Source organism: Xenopus tropicalis, chromosome 2 (genome assembly GCF_000004195.4).
Source record: "Xenopus tropicalis strain Nigerian chromosome 2, UCB_Xtro_10.0, whole genome shotgun sequence".
Classification (NCBI taxonomy): domain Eukaryota; kingdom Metazoa; phylum Chordata; class Amphibia; order Anura; family Pipidae; genus Xenopus; species Xenopus tropicalis.
In genome coordinates this window covers 168,458,541-168,483,580 of record NC_030678.2, presented here as the reverse complement: position 1 = coordinate 168,483,580, position 25,040 = coordinate 168,458,541, and the positions used below count along the sequence as shown (strand labels likewise).

Below are 25,040 nucleotides of genomic sequence, written 5' to 3'. Positions count from 1 at the left end.
TATTTGTAGTTTTTAATGATTTCATTATTCTAATTATTTTTGCTCTGCAGCCCTCCGGTTTGGAATTTCAGCAGCTATCTGGTTGCTAGGGTTATTGCCTTAGCAACCAGGGAGTGGTTTAAATGAGAGACAGGAATATGAATAGGAAAGGACCTGAATAGTACAATAAAACTGGAGCCTCACAGAGCAATAGATTTTTGGCTGCCGGGGTCAGTGACCCCCATTTGAAAGCTACAAGGAGTTAGAAGAAGACTGCAAATAATGAAAAAAACTATAAAAAATAAATAAATAATGAAGACCAATTGAAATTTTAATTTAAACGTTAATGAGCCAACAACATTACTACAATGGGATTCAGACAACCCAATACTTACCTTGGCCACCCAGCACCTACTTGCCCATACAGACCTATCAGAACTGGGTACGATTTTTCATCCAACATCAGTCATTAACAATCATCGTTAACATAATATTACATTCATATCAAGGGTCCGGCATCATGTGCTTGGCTTTGTTCTTGAACACATAGGGGGAGATTTACTAATCCACGAACGGTCCGAAGGCGTCCGAAGGCGTTTTTTCGCAATGATCGGTATTTTTGCGACTTTTTCGTAGCAGTCGAAACTTGTTCATATGTCCCGCGGTTTTTTCGTCGCCGCCGAAACTTTTCCGTATATTTTACGCGACTTTTTCATCGCCGTCACGAAAAAATCGGATTGGTTTTTCCGCCGTTTACTATCGCTCAATACGAAAAAATTGCGACGGCGACTAAAAAGTCGCGACAAATACAATAAAGTCGCGATGACGACAAAAAAGTTGCGATAAATACGAAAAATCGCGACAGCAACGAAAAAGTCGCAAAATTTTCCTTTCCAATCAATTTTTGCCCTTTCGGGATTCGGATTCGTGGATTAGTAAATCTGCCCCATAGACTTCTAGATAATTTACATTAAACTCCTTTGTGTCACCATAGAAATCAATAGACAATAATGTAATAATTCCCTTGTGCACTGATGCACTTAATGAGCTCCTTTCTGTTACCTTTACATTGGTCTTTTTCATTTTCAGTAATTTAGTCCCTAGAGAGCAACACGGAGCCCCATTGAGTTGTATGACAAGTTGAAGAGATTTAGAAATGAAATGTAAAAAAAAACCCTCTTTTTTTATTTAGGTTTTCTTATGAAGGTCTACGTCCCACTGAGTAACACTAACAAGTGGGATATTGCGGATCAGAACAACTGCCATTTATTTGCTGGCACTGCTCAAACGTCTGGTTACGGATATGTGTGAATTATAAGATCTGTTATAGAGTTGAAAGCCTAAAGAGATTATCTAGTAGCGGGGAAACTGCAGTGCCACAGATCTTTGTACTGGGGAAAGCACAGTAGAGATGATGTGTGCTTAGGCTTATTATATATATATATATGGGAAGGGACTGTGGCTGTGGGATAGCAGGTATAGTAGGGAGAGATGGTGCCTATAGTAGCAGTGGGGGGATAATAGCCTCTGGGAAGGGACTGGGGCTGTGGGATAGCAGGTATAGTAGGGAGAGATGGTGCCTATAGTAGCAGTGGGGGGATAATAGCCTCTGGGAAGGGACTGGGGCTGTGGGATAGCAGGTATAGTAGGGAGAGATGGTGCCTATAGTAGCAGTGGGGGGATAATAGCCTCTGGGAAAGGACTGGGGCTGTGGAACAGCAGGTATAGTAGGGAGAGATGGTGCCTATAGTAGCAGTGGGGGGATAATAGCCTCTGGGAAAGGACTGGGGCTGTGGAACAGCAGGTATAGTAGGGAGAGATGGTGCCTATAGTAGCAGTGGGGGGATAATAGCTTCTGGGAAGGGACTGGGGCTGTGGGATAGCAGGTATAGTAGGGAGAGATGGTGCCTATAGTAGCAGTGGGGGGATAATAGCCTCTGGGAAAGGACTGGGGCTGTGGAACAGCAGGTATAGTAGGGAGAGATGGTGCCTATAGTAGCAGTGGGGGGATAATAGCCTCTGGGAAAGGACTGGGGCTGTGGAACAGCAGGTATAGTAGGGAGAGATGGTGCCTATAGTAGCAGTGGGGGGATAATAGCCTCTGGGAAGGGACTGGGGCTGTGGGATAGCAGGTATAGTAGGGAGAGATGGTGCCTATAGTAGCAGTGGGGGGATAATAGCCTCTGGGAAGGGACTGGGGCTGTGGGATAGCAGGTATAGTAGGGAGAGATGGTGCCTATAGTAGCAGTGGGGGGATAATAGCCTCTGGGAAGGGACTGGGGCTGTGGGATAGCAGGTATAGTAGGGAGAGATGGTGCCTATAGTAGCAGTGGGGGGATAATAGCCTCTGGGAAGGGACTGGGGCTGTGGGATAGCAGGTATAGTAGGGAGAGATGGTACCTATATTAGCAGTGGGGGGATAATAGCCTCTGGGAAGGGACTGGGGCTGTGGGATAGTAGGTATAGTAGGGAGAGATGGTGCCTATAGTAGCAGTGGGGGGATAATAGCCTCTGGGAAGGGACTGGGGCTGTGGGATAGCAGGTATAGTAGGGAGAGATGGTGCCTATAGTAGCAGTGGGATAATAGCCTCTGGGAAGGGACTGGGGCTGTGGGATAGCAGGTATAGTAGGGAGAGATGGTACCTATAGTAGCAGTGGGGGGATAATAGCCTCTGGGAAGGGACTGGGGCTGTGGGATAGCAGGTATAGTAGGGAGAGATGGTGCCTATAGTAGCAGTGGGGGGATAATAGCCTCTGGGAAGGGACTGGGGCTGTGGGATAGCAGGTATAGTAGGGAGAGATGGTGCCTATAGTAGCAGTGGGATAATAGCCTCTGGGAAGGGACTGGGGCTGTGGGATAGCAGGTATAGTAGGGAGAGATGGTGCCTATAGTAGCAGTGGGGGGATAATAGCCTCTGGGAAGGGACTGGGGCTGGGGGATAGCAGGTATAGTAGGGAGAGATGGTGCCTATAGTAGCAGTGGGATAATAGCCTCTGGGAAGGGACTGGGGCTGTGGGATAGCAGGTATAGTAGGGAGAGATGGTGCCTATAGTAGCAGTGGGGGGATAATAGCCTCTGGGAAGGGACTGGGGCTGTGGGATAGCAGGTATAGTAGGGAGAGATGGTGCCTATAGTAGCAGTGGGGGGATAATAGCCTCTGGGAAGGGACTGGGGCTGTGGGATAGCAGGTATAGTAGGGAGAGATGGTGCCTATAGTAGCAGTGGGGGGATAATAGCCTCTGGGAAGGGACTGGGGCTGGGGGATAGCAGGTATAGTAGGGAGAGATGGTGCCTATAGTAGCAGTGGGGGGATAATAGCCTCTGGGAAGGGACTGGGGCTGTGGGATAGCAGGTATAGTAGGGAGAGATGGTGCCTATAGTAGCAGTGGGGGGATAATAGCCTCTGGGAAGGGACTGGGGCTGTGGGATAGCAGGTATAGTGGGAAGAACAAACGGGAATAGTGTCTCCCTCAGTAGTTTCACCTTAATTTTCCTTATGCAAGATACTATTTTCCAAAGAATCAGTTTGTACTGACATTATGAAATGGCAAAAGATGAAAGTCTGAAAGAATTAATTTCACACAATTTAGTGGCCTTAAAAAATCCACCCCAGAGCCCTAATGCACAGGAAAATAATTTTTTGGATTATTTCAGGCATAAAAATGATTTCATTGTTCCATAGTTCCCCAGAGCACGGCGGCACTTACCCAGAGCTTTCATTCTCCTAATGTCCTGGAAATATTTTGTATAAACTTAAAAGAACATAATGTTCAGTACAAAACAAGCACGAAACAAATACAACCGTAACATGGTAGAGACAAGTCTAAAAGAGGTCCAACAAGTCCAACTTTCCTACAAACTGGGGATCCAGGGATGGAAAGCAGAGGGGGAAGATGGCGGGTGGGTAGATAAATGCTGGGGATGGTTTTGTATAAGAGACTAGAGAAAAAGAGATTAGCAGCTCGGGTCGGGAAGGTATTATTATTATTATTATTAACATTTATTTATAAAGCGCCAACATATTCCGCAGCGCTGTACAATAAGTATAAACCTTTATACAAGGTATTGCTCGATGGCCTTTTAGAATGTAAGCTCTTGCGAGCAGGGCCCTCCCCCTAGTGTCTCCAATCCTCATCCAATGTAACTGTAACCTATTTTTGTGAATTGTTTATATGTACACGTTAACTGTTGTACCCCTGTAAAGCGCTGCGTAAACTGATGGCGCTATATAAATAATATTAATATAATAATACCATAGAGCGGCTTAAGCAAAAGCAAAGGGCTAGGGAACCTTGGGAACACTGCAAAGTTTCCTACTCAGTATTCATTTTATACCAGTTTCCATCTCTGATCCGGCTGCCTGATACAGTGCCGGGCATATTATTATTTCCTGAACCTGTTTTAGTTGGCTAAACATGGACTTAGACCTAAAGGACAACAATCCCCACCCAAAAGGCCAAAGTATTACTGGAGGCTCAAAAGCAAAAAGGCAAAGCCGATCTGGACAACATGGAGAACATTGTGGAGAAGAATCGAAAAAAGACACACATCCATCACGTTCAACCATAATGCCTATATATAACCTGCCTAACTACTAGTTGATCCAGAGGAAGGCAAAAACCCCATCTGAAGCCTCTCTAATTTGCCCCAGAGGGGAAAAAATTCCTTCCTGACTCCAAGATGGCAATCAGACCAGTCCCTGGGGCAACTTGTACTGAGAGCTATCTCCCATAACCCTGTATTCCCTCACTTGTACTGAGAGCTATCTCCCCTACCCCTGTATTCCCTCACTTGTACTGAGAGCTATCTCCCCTACCCCTGTATTCCCTCACTTGTACTGAGAGCTATCTCCCCTACCCCTGTATTCCCTCACTTGTACTGAGAGCTATCCCCCCTACCCCTGTATTCCCTCACTTGTACTGAGAGCTATCCCCCCTACCCCTGTATTCCCTCACTTGTACTGAGAGCTATCTCCCCTACCCCTGTATTCCCTCACTTGTACTGAGAGCTATCTCCCATACCCCTGTATTCCCTCACTTGTACTGAGAGCTATCTCCCCTACCCCTGTATTCCCTCACTTGTACTGAGAGCTATCTCCCCTACCCCTGTATTCCCTCACTTGTACTGAGAGCTATCCCCCCTACCCCTGTATTCCCTCACTTGTACTGAGAGCTATCTCCCCTACCCCTGTATTCCCTCACTTGTACTGAGAGCTATCCCCCCTACCCCTGTATTCCCTCACTTGTACTGAGAGCTATCTCCCATACCCCTGTATTCCCTCACTTGTACTGAGAGCTATCCCCCCTACCCCTGTATTCCCTCACTTGTACTGAGAGCTATCCCCCCTACCCCTGTATTCCCTCACTTGTACTGAGAGCTATCTCCCCTACCCCTGTATTCCCTCACTTGTACTGAGAGCTATCTCCCCTACCCCTGTATTCCCTCACTTGTACTGAGAGCTATCCCCCCTACCCCTGTATTCCCTCACTTGTACTGAGAGCTATCTCCCCTACCCCTGTATTCCCTCACTTGTACTGAGAGCTATCCCCCCTACCCCTGTATTCCCTCACTTGTACTGAGAGCTATCCCCCCTACCCCTGTATTCCCTCACTTGTACTGAGAGCTATCCCCCCTACCCCTGTATTCCCTCACTTGTACTGAGAGCTATCTCCCATACCCCTGTATTCCCTCACTTGTACTGAGAGCTATCCCCCCTACCCCTGTATTCCCTCACTTGTACTGAGAGCTATCTCCCCTACCCCTGTATTCCCTCACTTGTACTGAGAGCTATCTCCCCTACCCCTGTATTCCCTCACTTGTACTGAGAGCTATCTCCCATACCCCTGTATTCCCTCACTTGTACTGAGAGCTATCTCCCCTACCCCTGTATTCCCTCACTTGTACTGAGAGCTATCTCCCATAACCCTGTATTCCCTCACTTGTACTGAGAGCTATCTCCCATAACCCTGTACCCTGTATTCCCTCACTTGCTAAAAAGAAATGAAAGGAACAGTTCAGTGTAAAAATGAAAATAAGAATGAAAAATAGACAGACTGGGCAAAATAAAAAATGTTTTCAATATAGTTAGTTAAGCAAAAATGTCATCTATAAAGGCTGGAGTGGGCAGATGTCTAACATAATAGCCAGAACACTACTTCCCCCTTTACAGCTCTCTAAGCTGTTAGCAGTCAGTAACTAGTGATGAGCGAATCTGTCCCGTTTTGCTTTGCCATCAAATTCGCAAAACGGCAAGAAAATTCACGAAACGGCAAAAAATTTGCGAAAAGCATTTGTTGCCTGCATCTATTTTTTTGTCGCCCGCACTTTTTTTATGCGACCATGCCCTTTTTTGAGGCGACCGCGCCCAATTTGACGCAACAAAAAAAAATTACTAATTTTTCCACAGCGAATCTACACGGGAGTTTCGCAAAGCAATTCGGCAATGGCGAAATGCGGAAATTCGCTGCGAATCCATGCCTGGTGAAAAAATTCGCTCATCACTATCAGTAACCAATAAGTGACTTGAGGGGGGGCATAAGGGACATAACTGCTCAGTAAGTTTGTGAGAGCGCAGGTCGGATTCAAAAGCAAACAAACTGACAGTTATGTCCCATATGGCCCCCCCTCAAGTCATTGATTGGCTACTGACTGCTAACAGCTTAGAGAGCTGTAAAGAAGTAAAGGTAGTGTTCCGGCTATTATGTTAGACATCTGCCCACTCCAGCCTTTATAGATTACATTTTTGCCCAACTAACTATATTACAAATATTTTGCGCAGTCTGTCTATTTTACCCAGTTATTTGATTATTACAATATATATTAATATATTATTAATTATATTATATTACAACTTGTTTTAATAATATCTCACATGAAAAAGAATCATTTTGAGGACTTTGCATCTTTTCCAAGAAACAGAATTTCAGTGTAGGATTTGTCATTTGCAGAAATGAGCGAGGTGAATACTCTCAGCCTATTGGCGTGTAATTAGTTTGTTTGTTGTTTGTGCCTCGGGCTCGGCTGCACCTCTCGCCCTCGAGTGCACTAGAAGATCATTTATTTCTCATTGTGCTCATTTAACGCTGCATATCTATCGATTCCCTTGTGTGAGTCACGTCCAGGTTTGCTGCCGAGACTTATAGGTTAATAGGAAACACTATGTTTGCTGAAGGGTTTTTAAGGCTCTTTTGAAGAGAACACTTCAAAGCTTGCGCTGAGAAATAGAATAACCTACACAAAGAGGGTTTATTCATGGCTAGGGAACCTGAGCTGCGATGGATAGGGCACGATCTATGATCCTAAACTCAACTCAACTCGTCATAAAGGGGAAAAGATGGAGAGTTGTGAGGGGTCAGTTTGTGATTACCCAGCTTGCACTTTGCTAGCTAGTTCCTAGTTTATTCCTGGCACCTTGACCTGAGTTTTCTGTACCAGGTTCTGTATCCATCAGTCCCACCATCCTGACCATGACTGCTCCTTTGTCTACTTCTTTGCAAACTTCTGTATTTATTACCAACACTATTTTTGCCTAATCTCCGTTACTGGTCTTATATTCTAGGCTTTTGTATGTGTAACTGGAAACCCCTTATCCAGAAATCTCCAAATTATGGGAAGGCCATCTCCTATAGGCTCCATTTTAATCCCAGCAAAGATATAATTACCCCTTATTGGTGGCAGAACAGCCCTATTGGGTTTATTTAATGGTTAAATGATTCCCTTTTCTCTGTAATAATAAAACAGTACCTGTACTTGATCCCTACTAAGATATAATTACCCCTTATTGGGGGCAGAACAGCCCTATTGGGTTTATTTCATGGTTAAATGATTCCCTTTTCTCTGTAATAATAAAACAGTACCTGTACTTGATCCCTACTAAGATATAATTACCCCTTATTGGGGGCAGAACAGCCCTATTGGGTTTATTTCATGGTTAAATGATTCCCTTTTCTCTGTAATAATAAAACAGTACCTGTACTTGATCCCAACTAAGATATAATTACCCCTTATTGGGGGCAGAACAGCCCTATTGGGTTTATTTCATGGTTAAATGATTCACTTTTCTCTGTAATAATAAAACAGTACCTGTACTTGATCCCAACTAAGATATAATTACCCCTTATTGGGGGCAGAACAGCCCTATTGGGTTTATTTCATGGTTAAATGATTCACTTTTCTCTGTAATAATAAAACAGTACCTGTACTTGATCCCAACTAAAATATAATTACCCCTTATTGGGGCAGAACAGCCCTATTGGGTTTATTTCATGGTTAAATTATTCCCTTTTCTCTGTAATAATAAAACAGTACCTGTACTTGATCCCAACTAAGATATAATTACCCCTTATTGGGGGCAGAACAGCCCTATTGGGTTTATTTCATGGTTAAATGATTCCCTTTTCTCTGTAATAATAAAACAGTACCTGTACTTGATCCCAACTAAGATATAATTACCCCTTATTGGGGGCAGAACAGCCCTATTGGGTTTATTTCATGGTTAAATGATTCCCTTTTCTCTGTAATAATAAAACAGTACCTGTACTTGATCCCAACTAAGATATAATTACCCCTTATTGGGGCAGAACAGCCCTATTGGGTTTATTTAATGGTTAAATGATTCACTTTTCTCTGTAATAATAAAACAGTACCTGTACTTGATCCCAACTAAAATATAATTACCCCTTATTGGGGCAGAACAGCCCTATTGGGTTTATTTAATGGTTAAATGATTCCCTTTTCTCTGTAATAATAAAACAGTACCTGTACTTGATCCCAACTAAGATATAATTACCCCTTATTGGGGGCAGAACAGCCCTATTGGGTTTATTTCATGGTTAAATGATTCACTTTTCTCTGTAATAATAAAACAGTACCTGTACTTGATCACAACTAAGATATAATAATGATTCCCTTTTCTAATTGCATGTCCTTATTGGTGCATTTGAAGTCTTTTCCTATAATAACTGGCAACCATCAAGTTAATGACGGCTTTTAGCAAAGGTGGAATAGGTGGTAGCCTCCCATTAGGGGGTCCAACTTCAGCCCCACAAATAAATGACTGAGAATTGATTGACCTATTAAACCCTCGGTATATCAGGTGAATACAATCTGAGGACTGAACATACTATACAGGCTGTGATTGATACTCTGTCCAGCTCTGATTGGGTTCCTCGTTATTTTCAAAAAACCCAGCCTTCTCTTGGCCCCTGACATGAAAATAAAGATAATTTAGCCATGGCTTGCCTCTGGCTACTGCTAGAATCAATACTAAGAAATGGGAGTTAAATAGTAACTAAGCAAGATCTATAACGCCACCAAAAATATTGGATAGAACTGACAGAAACTGCAATTAGAGAAGCGGTCCCAAGCTCTGCCTGCAATACAGCAAAGCTGAAAGATCTCTGTCTATTAACAACATACTGGAGAATATGCAGCAACTGGAGAATTATGTACCTCCATAATAACATGGCATATCATTAAGCATATAGCATGGTGGGGCATCTGGGGGGATCTGGGGTTTTTTGTAGATAACAAGTTGTCTAATTCCAGGCAGTGTCATTCTGTGGCTACTAAAGCAAATAAAGTGCTGTCTTGTATAAAAAAGGGCATTGACTCAAGGGATGAGAACATAATTTTGCCCCTTTATAGGTCCCTGGTAAGGCCTCACCTTGAGTATGGGGGGCAGTTTTGGGCTCCAGTCCTTAAGAAGGATATTAATGAGCTGGAGAGAGTGCAGAGACTGCAACTAAACTGGTAAAGGGGATGGAAGGGTTAAACTATGAGGTGAGACTGTCAGGGTTGGGGTTGTTTTGTCTGGGAAAGAGGCGCTTGCGAGGGGACATGATTACTCTGTACAAGTACATTAGAGGGGATTATAGGCTGATAACGGGGGATCTATTTTTGCTATGAGTGAATGAGAGTCTGATTTCTCTTAGCAAGTTAAAGAATAACTCAAAAATGAGTTCTGATACATTCCTTAAATCTAACCATGAATAACTTCCAAAAAAGATGGCATTAAAGGAGAAGGAAACCCAGACCCCCAACCCTAGACCCCCTCCATCACCCCCCTCTCATTATAAAAGTGCACAGTTGAACAGCGGATTGGCTGTTGCCATCTTGTGCCGTTCCAATCCTATTGCTGATTGGCATAGGGGGTGTCTTGAGCAAGCCGGTGGGGGGTGGAGCTATGCTGCAGTGGTGGTTAAGTTTGACCAATCAGTGGTGGTGGCACAGGGTGGAGGTGGTTTTGGGAGCTGCTGTACATATTTCTGGGAGCATAACCTGATGACCAACAGAAGCTAAATGACACGTATTTGCTCTCCTAGATGAGGAGAGAGGACTAAACCTAAAAAGTCTAACAAAAAGTTAGAAAAAGTTACACTGGGGTTGGGTTATTTGAATTATAAAACAGAAAATATTTTATATCATAAAAGGCATATGTGCTTTTCGTTACACCATTAGATCATTATATATGCCAGTAAGCCCCACATTCAGATATAAATATATAGCGAATAATGTACCCCCAATTGTAAAATATAAGGACATAATAAGTCTCCAAGGAGTTCAATGACCATATAAAGGTACAAAGCCAATAGGTAAGTGTTTCTATACAGTTTATGGAACTCCGAGGTGACTTCTAATATCAGCTCAGCCCATGTGACTGTGGCTACATTTCATCTCGCTGTGATATAATGATGCCGAGGATGAACAGCCCTGTTGCAAGCGGAAATCATTTGCAGAAAAGATGCCGGGATTCCAAACAGAAACAAAATCTTTCAGATGTCATGACAAACCCAGTCATTATTCTAACTGATTCCCAGGAGTATATTATTGACACGCTCATCAGGACAGCCATAAAGCGCCAGTTTGCTGCTGATACAGCTAATAATATGGTTTGAATATGGACATTTTGTATGCTGTAATTAAACACGCAAGCTGCACTGCACAGCTTGTACCTACACACACAACATATCTCTCTAAAACAATGTATATTTAGATTTAGATAGCAAATAATTCCCTCTGCCATTTAAAGTTTTATTCTTGAACCAGCAAATATATTTGTAGCTGTAATATTGGTGTGTAGGCGCCATCTCAGTGCATTGTGCCTGAGTCTGAGCTTTCAGCCAGCGCTACACATTAGAACTGCTTTCAGCTAACCTATTGTTTCTCCTACTCCCATGTAACTGGAGGAGTCCCAAGCCGGACTTGGATTTCTTACTATTGAGTGCTATTCTGATACCTACTGGGAGCTGCTATCTTGCTCCCTTCCCATTGTTCTGCTGATCGGCTGCTGGGGGTGTGGGGGGGGGATATCACTCCAACTTGCAGCGCAGCAGTAAAGTGTGCCTGAGTCTGAGCTTTCAGAAGGAGCCGGCGCTACACATTAGAACTGCTTTCAGCTAACCTATTGTTTCTCCTACTCCCATGTAACTGGAGGAGTCCCAAGCCGGACTTGGATTTCATACTATTGAGTGCTATTCTGATACCTAATGGGAGCTGCTATCTTGCTCCCTTCCCATTGTTCTGCTGATTGGCTGCTGGGGGTGAGGGGGGGGAATATCACTCCAACTTGCAGTGCAGCAGTAAAGTGTGCCTGAGTCTGAGCTTTCAGAAGGAGCCAGCACTACACATTAGAACTGCTTTCAGCTAACCTATTGTTTCTCCTACTCCCATGTAACTGGAGGAGTCCCAAGCCGGACTTGGATTTCTTACTATTGAGTGCTATTCTGATACCTACTGGGAGCTGCTATCTTGCTTCCTTTCTGCTCCGTGGTGTATCAGGTGAGTAGCCCTAGCCTTCCATTGTACGGTATGAACATTTTGGGGTCACAAACTGTACAACTTGATTACTTATCAGGGGACCATGGAGCAGACTCTCCCACTATCTGCTTGAAAGCTGGTCCATACAAATGGATTTGTATTTTTCATGCATAAAATTCAGAAATGCTCATAACTTGTGATGCGCGAATCTGTCCCGTTTCGCTTCACAGTAAAATTTGCGAAGCTTTCAAAAGATTTGCGAAACAGCGAAAATGTTGTGCGTCTTTTGACACAGGCAAATTTTTTTGCCACGGGCCACAATTTTTGGACGCGCAACAAATTTTTCTGCGTCAAATTTTGTCATCCATTTCGCGAATCCATGCCTGGCGAAACATTTCGCCCATCACTACTCATAACAGTTCATTTAGAAACACAAAGCGGACTTACAACTGAGGCTTTATTGACACTATTTACAACACGTTGCACTCATATATATGTTGCATGCATGGATACAATGACTAGCACAGAACGATACTAAGATCCGAATGCCAATATTGACGCTGCACACACTGGCACACAGCCAGGGCCATTACAATAAATTGGCAAAAGGGGCATTTGCCCAGAACCCACCAGGATAGGGGGCCACTGACACACCTTACATCTGGAATAACATTTGGCAGAAGCACCCTGCAGAGATGGCCCCTCATTGTAATCATCTGGAAGAGCTCTATAATGTAGATATGTTGAATGTATTTGCCATTTTTTCTTGTGGCATCACCATTTTATCATTTTTCTGCCCCCGGGGCAGTTGGACCAGGGCGGCACACCTGGGCATCATGTTTATTTCAGTAAGTGCAGTCCATTTCTTCACTGCCTGCTGATTCTAGCTGCTGATATGGATCCCTTAGACCGATTCAGCAGCTTATCTGCCTGTGTATGGGCACTACCGACGGGCCTGCCCAACCGATATCTGGCCTGAAATTGGCCAGATCTCGATTGAGCAGGTTTGATTTTAAGTCGGATCAGGGACCGCATCAGCTCGTTGATGTTGTCCCCGAACCGACAAGCGCCTATACCCGTTGTTCTAATTCGATTGTTTGGCCCCAGGGCTAAAGAAGTGACCTCACCAAGCGAGCGGATCTTAGCGTGTATGGCCACCTTTATTCTATCACATATTTCTTGGGGCAGTGGGGGCCCACCAGTGAAATTTTGCCTGGGTCCCGCTGGTACCTTAAAGCAGCCCTATGCCATCTTCACTGCAGTTTTCCATAAGGGCCAGTAATTTGCGTCAGTATTGGTGCATTATGTGTTGGGTGCAGCAGACTCTACTGGGGCCCAATGAACGTTACTTTTGTATGCATGTGAATATTACACTTTGCACGTTGGACTGTTACATAAATAAACCCTGTGGGTGTTTATTCCAATATTTTTAACCCATTGACATTTTCTATGCATTCTCCTAAATGCTGCCGTTTTCTTAGCATTTCGTGCCAAAATGAATACTAGTGCCCAGAAATATTGTAAATGCTGAAACGGAAAATATTTGCATTGAAAAGTGTATTGTGATCTGAGTAATGTGCACATCCATTCCTTTCATTCAGCACATGCTCCGTGTCTATATTATTATTGTAATAGTTATCATTATATTCCAGTTATTACTCGTACTCCTGTACCCAGCGCCGGTCTCTTCTGGGCTCCATTTCATTTCCCTGGGTGGCCCTTGTCATAAATACAATTGTTTATAACTCAGCAAAACCCATAACACCAGCAGTTGAGCTGCACACTGTGGAGAGGGATGTATACAAGTAGCTTAATATAATGTAAACTCTAAAAAAAAGGAATGCAAAGTGCAAATATACTTTTAGTTAAACACACAAATCATTTCTGGGTGTAAATGTCAAAACCTCGAGCCCCAACCCCAACACTAAACAATTCAGCCCCAGCAATGTGCATAGTGTTCCCTGCTCAGGATGCAGGGAGCACCCCATTGTCTTTAGGTGTCTCCCCACCCCTGTCTGCCCACTCCCCGCCCCTGTTTGCCCACTTCCCGACCCTGTCTGCCCACTCCCCGCCCCTGTCTGCCCACTCCCCGCCCCTGTCTGCCCACTCCCCGCCCCTGTCTGCCCACTCCCCGACCCTGTCTGCCCACTCCCCGCCCCTGTCTGCCCACTCCCCGCCCCTGTCTGCCCACTCCCCGCCCCTGTCTGCCCACTTCCCGCCCCTGTCTGCCCACTCCCCCCTCTGCCCATTCCCGCCCCTGTCTGCCCACTTCCCGCCCCTGTCTGCCCACTCCCCCGCCCCCTGTCCTGCCCACTCCCGCCCCTGTCTGCCCACTCCCCGCCCCTGGTCTGCCCACTCCCCGCCCTGTCTGCCCACTTCCCGCCCTGTCTGCCACTTCCCGCCCCTGTCTGCCCACTCCCCGCCCCTGTCTGCCCACTCCCCGCCCCTGTCTGCCCACTCCCCGCCACCTACCTCACACTTTCACATAAAGGGTTAAAGTGTTTTTTCCAATGTACAAAATATGTCTGTTAGCAATGAGACCCTGCCATGTTTAACTCCCCGCCCGTCTGTCCACTCCCCGCCCCTGTCTGCCCACTTCCCGCCCCTGCCCACCCACTCCCCACCCCTGTCTGCCCACTCCCCACCCTTCTGCCCACTCCCCTCCCCTGTCTGCCCACTCCCGCCCCTGTCTGCCCACTTCCCGCCCCTGCCCACCCACTCCCCACCACTGCCCGCCCACTCCCCTCCCCTGTCTGCTCACTCCCCGCCCCTGTCTGCCCACTTCCCGCCCCTGCCCACCCACTCCCCCACCCCTGTCTGCCCACTCCCCACCCCTGTCTGCCCACTCCCCGGCCCTGTCTGCCCACTTCCCGCCCCTGCCCACCCACTCCCCACCCCTGCCCACCCACTCCCCACCCCTGTCTGCCCACTCCCCACCCCTGTCTGCCCACTCCCCTCCCCTGTCTGCCCACTCCCCGCCCCTGTCCGCCCACCAAGTCATGTCTCCCACCCACCTGAATGCCCCTGTCCCCACTGGCAGGTATGAGCTAGGGGGCACTTCTTTTCCGCTGTAGAGGAAGCAGAACCCGCAGTCCGGGCCCCCCTGAGACCTCAGGGTCTGCTTCCTTTATAGTTACACCATTGCACTGATCCGCTGCTGTATATAACTATAATAATTTCTCCAATTAAAAGCTTTCTATTGGTCCCCCAAACAAAACGTGTCTTCTGCCCTGGGCACCTACCTCACACTTTCACATAAAGGGTTAAAGTGTTTTTTCCAATGTACAAACTATGTCTGTTAGCAATGAGACCCTGCCATGTTTAACGGCTGGGGCCTAAGCTGTTCTGCTTGGGTATCAATAAGACCTACTTATATATTATTTCATGCAGGTTCTCATTGATTAGGTGCCATACTTACAGGCTAGTGTTGAGTAATGAATGGACTCTCACGGGATCCAGCAGGGGCTGTCAGTTATTTGTTTTACATATTCTAAATGCAGTTTGTATCACAGTATGTCTGTTATATGTGTTTTTCTGAAAATATATTATTTATAATTTATATCAATAAATTAAAATGAAATAAAGAGGAGTTGAGAAGCTATAGCAGGTTATGTAATAAGAGGTAAAATGTTTTCTATGGGTCTCATCCCTTCAATCAGCACTTTAGGTCACCTGTTTCAGAACAAATATAACTATATGGTTGCTATGGGTTACTGCGCCTCGGCAAATTGTGTGCCTTTTATTACATATATATTAGTTTTATGGGATTATGGGTTCAGTGATGGATCAGTGCTTTGGTTCTGCTGACTAAGAACTTCAGCAAAAGCCCAAACTCCTAAGCAGTATCCACTGCAGTTGGACCATCCATATGTGCTGGGGTAATCAGTCATTTTGGCATCAAGAACAGAGCCCCGTCCCCCCATGCTGTCCCAATGCCCAGCCGCCCCACGCCGCCCCACTGCCCAGCCGCCCCACTGCCTAGCCGCCCCACGCCGTGTTTACTTTTCAACATGCTTAAATTCTATTTGGGCGAAGTTCCCCTTTAACAAGGAATGAAGACTTCTGAGCCTAGTGGGAGGATCCTTTTAGTACTTATAACAATGTTGTATGCCAATCACATTCTGCATATTGTGTGCTAGAGTTGGGGAGAGAATATGATTGGTGGCTCATAGACATGGGCTCATAATGAGCCAAAACTATAGGAAACAGTTGTTCTGGATATTTAAACTTCAACAGAGTAATTATGTCAACTTCTTGACTTTTCCCTCCATAATTATCCCGTATCACGTGCCCTCGGTGATGTTACGGCTGCAGCTGGGAAATGGCTCCATGTTGGAGTCCAAGGCACCTCGTTGCTCTTTCATAATTGATTTTTTTTCTGCCTGTTAAGTTCCTATCTAACCTGTCATAACTATACATCTATATAATTGGCTTCTCCCCAGCTTGTGACCCGTGGGCGGCTTTGGCTAATTAAATTCTCACCTTCTTCCATTTTCCAGATTTGAATCGTTATCCTATGGTCAGAGTCATAGTCTGGTGACAATTAAATATATATATTCATTAATGTTCCATACAGCCATTGATGAAGATTTTTCCATTCATGTATTTAAGATAGAAGCTATTTGTTATAGCTGAAAACAAGGGGGAGATGAGTTTGATGCAACTGATCCCAATACAGACTAATTGTACAATTTACCTTAAATTGGATGAAATTCAGCTTTAGACACAATCACCTTTGATGAATGGGAACCACAACTGGGTTTGCAAATGAATCCTAAAGAGAAACATGGTGCAAAGTAGTATAATTTGTGGATTAAGGAGATTTCACCAAGTAAATAGCACCAAATATAATACATATATGATATAAACTTCCATAAAAAGATATTTGTATGTAGGTAGGTCACCAAGGCCCTTTCTTGATCGGCTTGAAACCCAGAGTAACCAATCAGCCCAGTGGTGTTTTTACAACTCATGTAACTATATCTTAGTTGGGATCAAGTACAGGTACTGTTTTATTATTACAGAGAAAAGGGAATCATTTAACCATTAAATAAACCCAATAGGGCTGTTCTGCCCCAATAAGGGGTAATTATATCTTAGTTGGGATCAAGTACAGGTACTGTTTTATTATTACAGAGAAAAGGGAATCATTTAACCATTAAATAAACCCAATAGGGCTGTTCTGCCCCAATAAGGGGTAATTATATCTTAGTTGGGATCAAGTACAGGTACTGTTTTATTATTACAGAGAAAAGGGAATCATTTAACCATTAAATAAACCCAATAGGGCTGTTCTGCCCCCAATAAGGGGTAATTATATCTTAGTTGGGATCAAGTACAGGTACTGTTTTATTATTACAGAGAAAAGGGAATCATTTAACCATTAAATAAACCCAATAGGGCTGTTCTGCCCCCAATAAGGGGTAATTATATCTTAGTTGGGATCAAGTACAGGTACTGTTTTATTATTACAGAGAAAAGGGAATCATTTAACCATTAAATAAACCCAATAGGGCTGTTCTGCCCCAATAAGGGGTAATTATATCTTAGTTGGGATCAAGTACAGGTACTGTTTTATTATTACAGAGAAAAGGGAATCATTTAACCATTAAATAAACCCAATAGGGCTGTTCTGCCCCAATAAGGGGTAATTATATCTTAGTTGGGATCAAGTACAGGTACTGTTTTATACTCCCCTTGGAATAAACCCAGGATCCCTTGCTATCCTGCCTACACCCTACTAACCCCTCAAATGTAGTTCCATTCCCAATGGGACTCTTTGCCACATTTTACATGGCGTCTGACTCCTCTATGCTGGATTCCTTCACTCCCTGAATCCTGGAATCGCTGGTTTGGATCAGCCCCTGGCTGTGTCCCTGCCAATTATCTGGCCCATTATCTCAGTGTATGATCTCTGCAGCAGATAAAAGAAATGAGGTGACACAGAAGGTCATGGGTCACAGCTGCACTGACAATCATCCCTTCCACCTTTCTGCGTTGCACATTTAATGGGATTAACCCTGTGTGTAAAGCTATGAGACAGTAGTGTGAGTATAGTACAATGTTTAGCCATGTAACTTGGGTGCAGGGCACCGTATCAGCACTGCAAACCTACAGATTAGGCATTTAAAGGTATTCTTTGGCAAACACATGGTTAATACAAAACCCATCAGTTAATAGAGCTTCTCCAACTGAATCCTGCATTGTAATCTGTTTTTCCCATGGGGCTAGCCATATTCTTCATTTCCCAGGGTGCCACAGCCATGTGACCTGTGCTCTGATAAACTTCACTCACACTTTACTGCTGCGCTGCAAGTTGGAGTGATATCCCCCCCCTCCCCCCCAGCAGCCGATCAGCAGAACAATGGGAAGGGAGCAAGATAGCAGCTCCCAGTAGGTATCAGAATAGCACTCAATAGTAAGAAATCCAAGTCCGGCTTGGGACTCCTCCAGTTACATGGGAGTAGGAGAAACAATAGGTTAGCTGAAAGCAGATCTAATGTGTAGCGCTGGCTCCTTCTGAAAGATCAGACTCAGGCACACTTTACTGCTGTGCTGCAAGTTGGAGTGATATCCCCCCCTCACCCCGAGCAGCCGATCAGCAGAACAATGGGAAGGGAGCAAGATAGCAGCTCCCAGTAGGTATCAGAATAGCACTCAATAGTAAGAAATCCAAGTCCGGCTCAACCAAGTCATGACTCCTCCAGTTACACTGCATAGGAGAAACTTTAGCTTATCTGAAAGCAGTTCTATTATGTAGTGCTAGCTCCTTCTGAATGCTCAGAATCAATGCACTGAGATGTTACAGCTTAAAAAAAATACATTTATTTGTTTGAGAATAAAATGTAAAATGGTAGAGTCATTGCAGAACCCCTTTTAAAAGAAAGGAGATCATACGTTAGGTATATATACTAACCAGAGTCAAGATGTAGGCACAAAGCCAACACCACACGTATATGATTTTCTCCTGCTTTCTGCCTTAACCAGATGTTCTTCAAGAGTTATAATGGCATAAATAGCCAGAAAATGCTCCCATACACTTGCACTGAAAAACCCCAAGATACCTGAAATTGCATGGTTTCCATGGGACTATCATCTGACAACGGCTGAAGTAGCCTCTATAAAGTGCCATTATTCTAAAAATGTCTGTTATAAAGTACATGGATTAGGAAGGGCCCTAAATGACTGCCCTTCCATAATAAAACTATATAAAGAGCCCGGAGTGCAGTATCTTTCTCAGCTCCTTCTATAGAACTGAACTCAAATCCTTCCTCTTAGTACTGTATCTTTATTATAAACCTTTATATGGATTCACTTCACTCACAATATAAATCAGAAGGATTCAGGGCTGTGCTTGCTTACAGTCTAAAGAACAAATATATATGGATAAAAAGCTTGTTTGCTTTCTCTTGCTTTCAGTACCAAACCAATCATTCCCTGCTAGGTGACTTCAATTCCATACATATCAGAGGTTAATCCATTTCCTACAGGAAGGGTGAAGCTTTCAGTTATTACAGAATTCTCTCTTGGTGAAGCTGTTGGTGCCTGCGAGAGATTACTCCATGAACAATGCATTACTATATCAAGCAACTTCTATTATACAACCACATGAAAGCACATCCCCCAGCCCTATAATAACCTATAATAATAACCACCCGTCGCTCTACAGTATCATTTATATACAAGGATTAGTAATGAATTCTTTTTTTTTGCTCAATAGAAATTCCGGGTGGTGTCTTTAGCTATATTTAAATTTACTATTCACCCTACCTAGGTTGATAGACCACAATGAAACCTTGGCTGTCAAATCAACCCCCATGACTTTAAAATAATATTATATTTTGGCACTTCCAGAGGAAAACTATGATTAAATACCTTTATTCCCCCAGTGAGTCAATTCAGTTGACAATAGGTTAGAATGGTTGGTTTGATCCCAAGTATCTCAGTTCCACACATTTCCTAATAACATGGAACCCTTAATGACCCAGCAGCGTTGGACGTCAACTTTTGTTATTGTCTCCTGGCCCTGCAACTCCATAATGGTCCTCCAAGCTCAATAATAATGGCCCTCAAGTTCAACAATACATTTACAGGTAATGCTGGTTGCTTTGATCCAAAACAAGGTGCAAAGCCCTAATGATTTTGACCCGGTTTGCCTTCAGCCAGGGGTGATCCAAAACCTTCTAAATGTGACGAAAGATTAATATTTTTCTAATATTTCACTTCAACAGCTTTCTTTATACAGTTTGATCTTCATTTATTTAGTGTGATAATAGAACATATTAAATGAGACTGAAAAAAGCCAGATGTCCATTAAGTTCCCAAGCAAACAAAACCTAGAACCAAACAAAATCTAGCACACAGGAACGATCTTGTTTCCCTAACCCCAAAATGAGCAAAGGGTTTATCAAAGTAAGAATGAATATAGGCTTCCTTGATAGAAAGGTACTAAGCCCTGTTTATCATTAAGTCACTCATTACATGTATCATTTTGGAAAGTAATGGAACCCCTTCCTATAATGGAACCCCCACTCAGTGGTTCTTGGACTTTCTCAGTTCAAGCCCCATTGGAGGTCCAACCTGTGGTCAGGGCTCCCTTGGCTAATTAGAAGATTACAAATATAAGAAAGAACATTGGCGCATCAGTCAATGAGCAGTAGTTCTAAGAATATCTAAGACAGGGGTCCCCAACCTTTTTTACCTATGAGCATTTAAATATAAACACGTATGGGAGCAACACAAGCATGAAAAAGTTCCTAGGGGTGCCCAGTAAGGGCTGTGATTGGGTATTTGGTAGCTCAATGTTGATTGGCAGCCTACAGGAGGCTCTAACTGGCAGTACACATGGTCTTTTTGCCTCCTAATCAGAAATTCAAAAATAAGCACCTCATCAAAGGGGTTGGTGAGCACCATGTTGCTCCTGAGCCACTGGTTGGAGACCACTAAATCTCAACTCGAGATGGGCTTTCGGGTTTATCTAGCAGACTAAAAATTCATTCTCATCAACTATCACCCTAAAAAGCCTTCAGGCTCTTTCCCCTGCCACTGCTCTAAGCCCCCCAACCCCAAATTTAAAGAATCAGTGGTGTAAATAGTGGTTTACCCATCTTCTGTCACTTAGTAAAACATTTATTGGACAGATTTTAGGGGTCTACTAATATCATTGGATAAGGACCTAACTAGAATGCTGCACCAGGTAAAGACTTTACATGACAGAACTGAAGAAGGCAAATAAAAATGCTACGTTGGAGCAGCTCCATATACAAACACCTGCTACGAGCAATTTATCATTCTACAGGACCAGCACTGTGAGTAATATAGAGTATAATTATTACCCAAGGCCGGGGGAATTGGCTAGCACATGGATGGTTTCCACCCGGGTCCTGAGGAACCAAATGCCAAACCTACGCTACACTGTGGCAATTACTCAAGAACATATCCTCGTTATTATTCCTGATCAACAGCCGAGGAAGATACGGGAGCCACTACTCCTCTTCGTTCGGATGGCTCTGTGAAGCACTGGGCTGTACCAATGGATTTTAATGGTGATATATTTTTCAACAGCTTATATTAACTTTAATGGGAAACTAACATTGTGGGTTTTAGAGGCACTGGGCATTGGCTATTAGTGAATAATCCATGTGAATAATGCTCATTAGGGCTCATTTATCACTGTAAGTGCAACTGGCAATTTTGGACAAAATTTGCCAAAGTTTTACCCATAATGCAATGTATTTACCATACGACCAAGTCTGCTGTTTCCCAACATCAGTAGTGTGTTCTCAGCAGAAGACCCTATGCAAGGAGCGTGCTAAGGTCCATGTACCTTTAATAAATGGTGCAACAATTGCCGAATCAAAAAATTAGGATTTTTTTGTTTGCAATTGGTCTTATTTTTTAGAACTTATTGTACAGCGCTGTGGAATATGTTGGCGCTTTATAAATGTTAATAATAATAATAATAATAATAACAACAATCATTTATATGTTTTCCACACGCATCATTTTCCACGTTTTGTAAATTTTTTGCTGTTTTGCGAAGTTTTCCAACGTTTCGCAAATTTTTAGGCAAACCGAAACGGAACAGATTCCTTCATCACTATGCAGGATTCTTGTTTGCAATTGGTCTTATTTTTTTTTTTTTTTGTGATTTCTGAATTATTTATATGTTGTGTTCTGCAGGCTCGGAATGTAAAGTGTTATCTGGTTCCCAGGGGGAAATTACCATAGCAACTCAATGAACTCATGAGCAGTCTGGTAATGAAAATGGAAAAATCATTAGTAGAGGGACTGAAGAGAAAAAGAAAAATTGAGGTCTGCAACTGTAGACTGGAAAGAGGTAGAATAGAGAGTTCAATCAATAACCACAGTAGGTTAATATTTATATCTACAGTTAATATAAAGATGAACTTCCCCTTTAAACATACAGGACTCACATTGGCACATACACAGCTACAGTAGCTATAATAGTGCAACAGCACATGCAGTAGCAGCGGGCAGCGGCGTAACTACAATATCACAGGGGGGGACCTGGCCCACAGCATTGTCTGTATGGTATTTCCCTACCCCAGCCCCTTCTGGCTGCTTGCCACAATCAAGCGAGCGGCAGCCAGGTTGGAAGGGGAGAGTGGGTTGACTGCCAGTGGCACTCCAGCCCACCCCAGTGATTCCTTCCGGGGGGCCCGGCCACTTCTAGTTACACTACAGGAGATAAAAGGGCAGCAGCACCTGTAGTAAATGGGAGGATAATAGCACAGCAGTGACCGCAGTAACAATGGGAAACAGTATAGCAGCCCCTGTAGTATCAGTGGGGATTATAGTGAAGCAGTCCCTGTAGTAGTAATGGTGATGATAGTGCTGAAGCCCCTGTAGTAGTAATGGTGATGATAGTGCAGAAGCCCCTGTAGTTGTAATGGCGATGATAGTGCAGAAACCCCTGTAGTAGTAATGGTGATGATAGTGCAGAAGCCCCTGTAGTTGTAATGGTGATGATAGTGCTGAAGCCCCTGTAGTTGTAATGGTGATGATAGTGCAGAAGCCCCTGTAGTTGTAATGGTGATGATAGTGCTGAAGCCCCTGTAGTTGTAATGGTGATGATAGTGCTGAAGCCCCTGTAGTTGTAATGGTGATGATAGTGCAGAAGCCCCTGTAGTAGTAATGGTGATGATAGTGCAGAAACCCCTGTAGTAGTAATGGTGATGATAGTGCAGAAGCCCCTGTAGTAGTAATGGTGATGATAGTGCAGAAGCCCCTGTAGTAGTAATGGTGATGATAGTTCAGAAGCCCCTGTAGTTGTAATGGTGATGATAGTGCAGAAGCCCCTGTAGTAGTAATGGTGATGATAGTGCAGAAGCCCCAGTAGTAGTAATGGTGATGATAGTGCAGAAGCCCCTGTAGTAGTAATGGTGATGATAGTGCAGAAGCCCCTGTAGTTGTAATGGTGATGATAGTGCAGAAGCCCCTGTAGTAGTAATGGTGATGATAGTGCAGAAGCCCCTGTAGTAGTAATGGTGATGATAGTGCAGAAGCCCCAGTAGTAGTAATGGTGATGATAGTGCAGAAGCCCCTGTAGTAGTAATGGTGATGATAGTGCAGAAGCCCCTGTAGTAGTAATGGTGATGATAGTGCTGAAGCCCCTGTAGTAGTAATGGTGATGATAGTGCAGAAACCCCTGTAGTAGTAATGGTGATGATAGTGCAGAAGCCCCTGTAGTAGTAATGGTGATAGTGCAGCAGTAATAGGGATAATTGTGCAGCAGCACCTATAGTAGAAGTGAGTAGTACAGCCCATGGGAAGGGATAGTAAGTACATGATGTGTGTGAACACGTGCCCCCTGTGGATCATACAAACTCTGCCCTAGTACAATGTTGGGAATTTTGCACATAAGGCACAGACTTTCATCGTATGCGGATACAGTCCTTATGCCTCACTAGTATAACATAATGCCCCATATTGCCCCTCTGCCCCATAGAGAAACCCAGGTAGGGAGCTGCTGTATTATCAAGCAGAACCTTCAGTACCGGTACCAGAGTTTACAAACAAAGTGTTAATGCTAGTAGTTCTGCCACAGTGATCTATTTAACAAACACCATTGGTTCCCCCCTATGACTAGACCCTAACAGATACAGCTGAAGTCCCATTGGCACGGAGAGCTTACACTCGCACTACTGCACAGGGCTTGGGACATTCTCTCTCTCCTACCCTAACAAAGTTATTAGGCATACATAATCCAGGGCAGAGTTTCCCAATGTATGGGGCTCCCCTAGAGCAGCTAAAACAGAGATTATGGGGGGACCCAGCATGAACGTCAGATCAGCTGGGAATGCTAACTTGCTGGGCTGGATATTAATTAATATGATTATTGAAATATTGGAATGTGAGTTTAATGGAGCCTCAACAAATCACAGGGGGGGCTGAAGGATGGTTTAAGTTAGCCTTTGCTCTCCAATGTTTATTGAAGCCCCCCTAAGCTTGCATTCAGTGCCATTAATCTGCAAACTGATTTTGAATTAAGAGGAAAGTTCTGATACGTTCTGAGACCCATTCCCATTCCCGTACAGAAATGCACCCCAAACCTAATTAAAAAAGGGCACAGCTGGACTCTTGACTTGCCCTTTAATCAGCTCAAATATTTGCAATGAAGGTGCTTACCTGCCTTGGCACAGGCAATGTGCAGAATGAGGAGGGACAGCAGCTTCCTCAGATCCTTCAGCAGCATCTCTGCTCGCAAATCCATGGAATAAACATGAGAATCCTGCTACATTGCTCAGGAGTCATGAAGAACTGGGGGACCAGTCTTACAATGGGGCCCCCTATTTATACCCTAGTGGTGGATAGGGCAGAAAGTCCTGGTTGCATCCGGGATGGAGGAGGAGAGGTGCCCCCCAAGGCATCCTAGCAAGTACCCCCTCGCACTGCCAGGGACACACAGGGATAGCGATAGTATCCAGCCACATGTCACACCAGCCCTGATCCCTCCCCCAGTCATGTGGGCTCTGTCTCTCTGGGGAGGGGGGCAACTGGGCTTTTATTGTCCGCAGGAGCAGCTTGTACTGTATGGAATTATCCACACTGGGGTTTCATGAGAGGCTTTTATATAGGGAGTAATTGGAAAAGAGAGCTGGTAAAATAAAGTAAAAAAAATATTTATAGAAAGATAGGTTTTCATATGAATATCTCTATTATGTATGGATATAGGGAATGGAGAGAGCTGAATTGTACAGGGGAATCCCTATGCTGCCATAGTTTTATGGTATCTCTCTGTACAGGCTATGAGCAAACTTAGGGGGCTGTTCCTGCTGAA

At 44.1% G+C, this 25,040-nt stretch overlaps 1 protein-coding gene across 1 annotated transcript in view; it reads right to left on the bottom strand.

The window, feature by feature from the left end:
• The window catches only part of LOC100497538, a 45,432-nt gene extending 20,747 nt beyond the window's left edge, over window positions 1-24,685 (bottom strand). The window contains exon 1 of the mRNA XM_031896376.1: window positions 24,389-24,685. Coding sequence (XP_031752236.1) covers window positions 24,389-24,473 — 85 coding nt within the window. The 5' untranslated portion in view covers window positions 24,474-24,685. The remainder of the gene's footprint in view (window positions 1-24,388) is intronic.
• Between the last annotated feature and the right edge of the window lie 355 nt (window positions 24,686-25,040).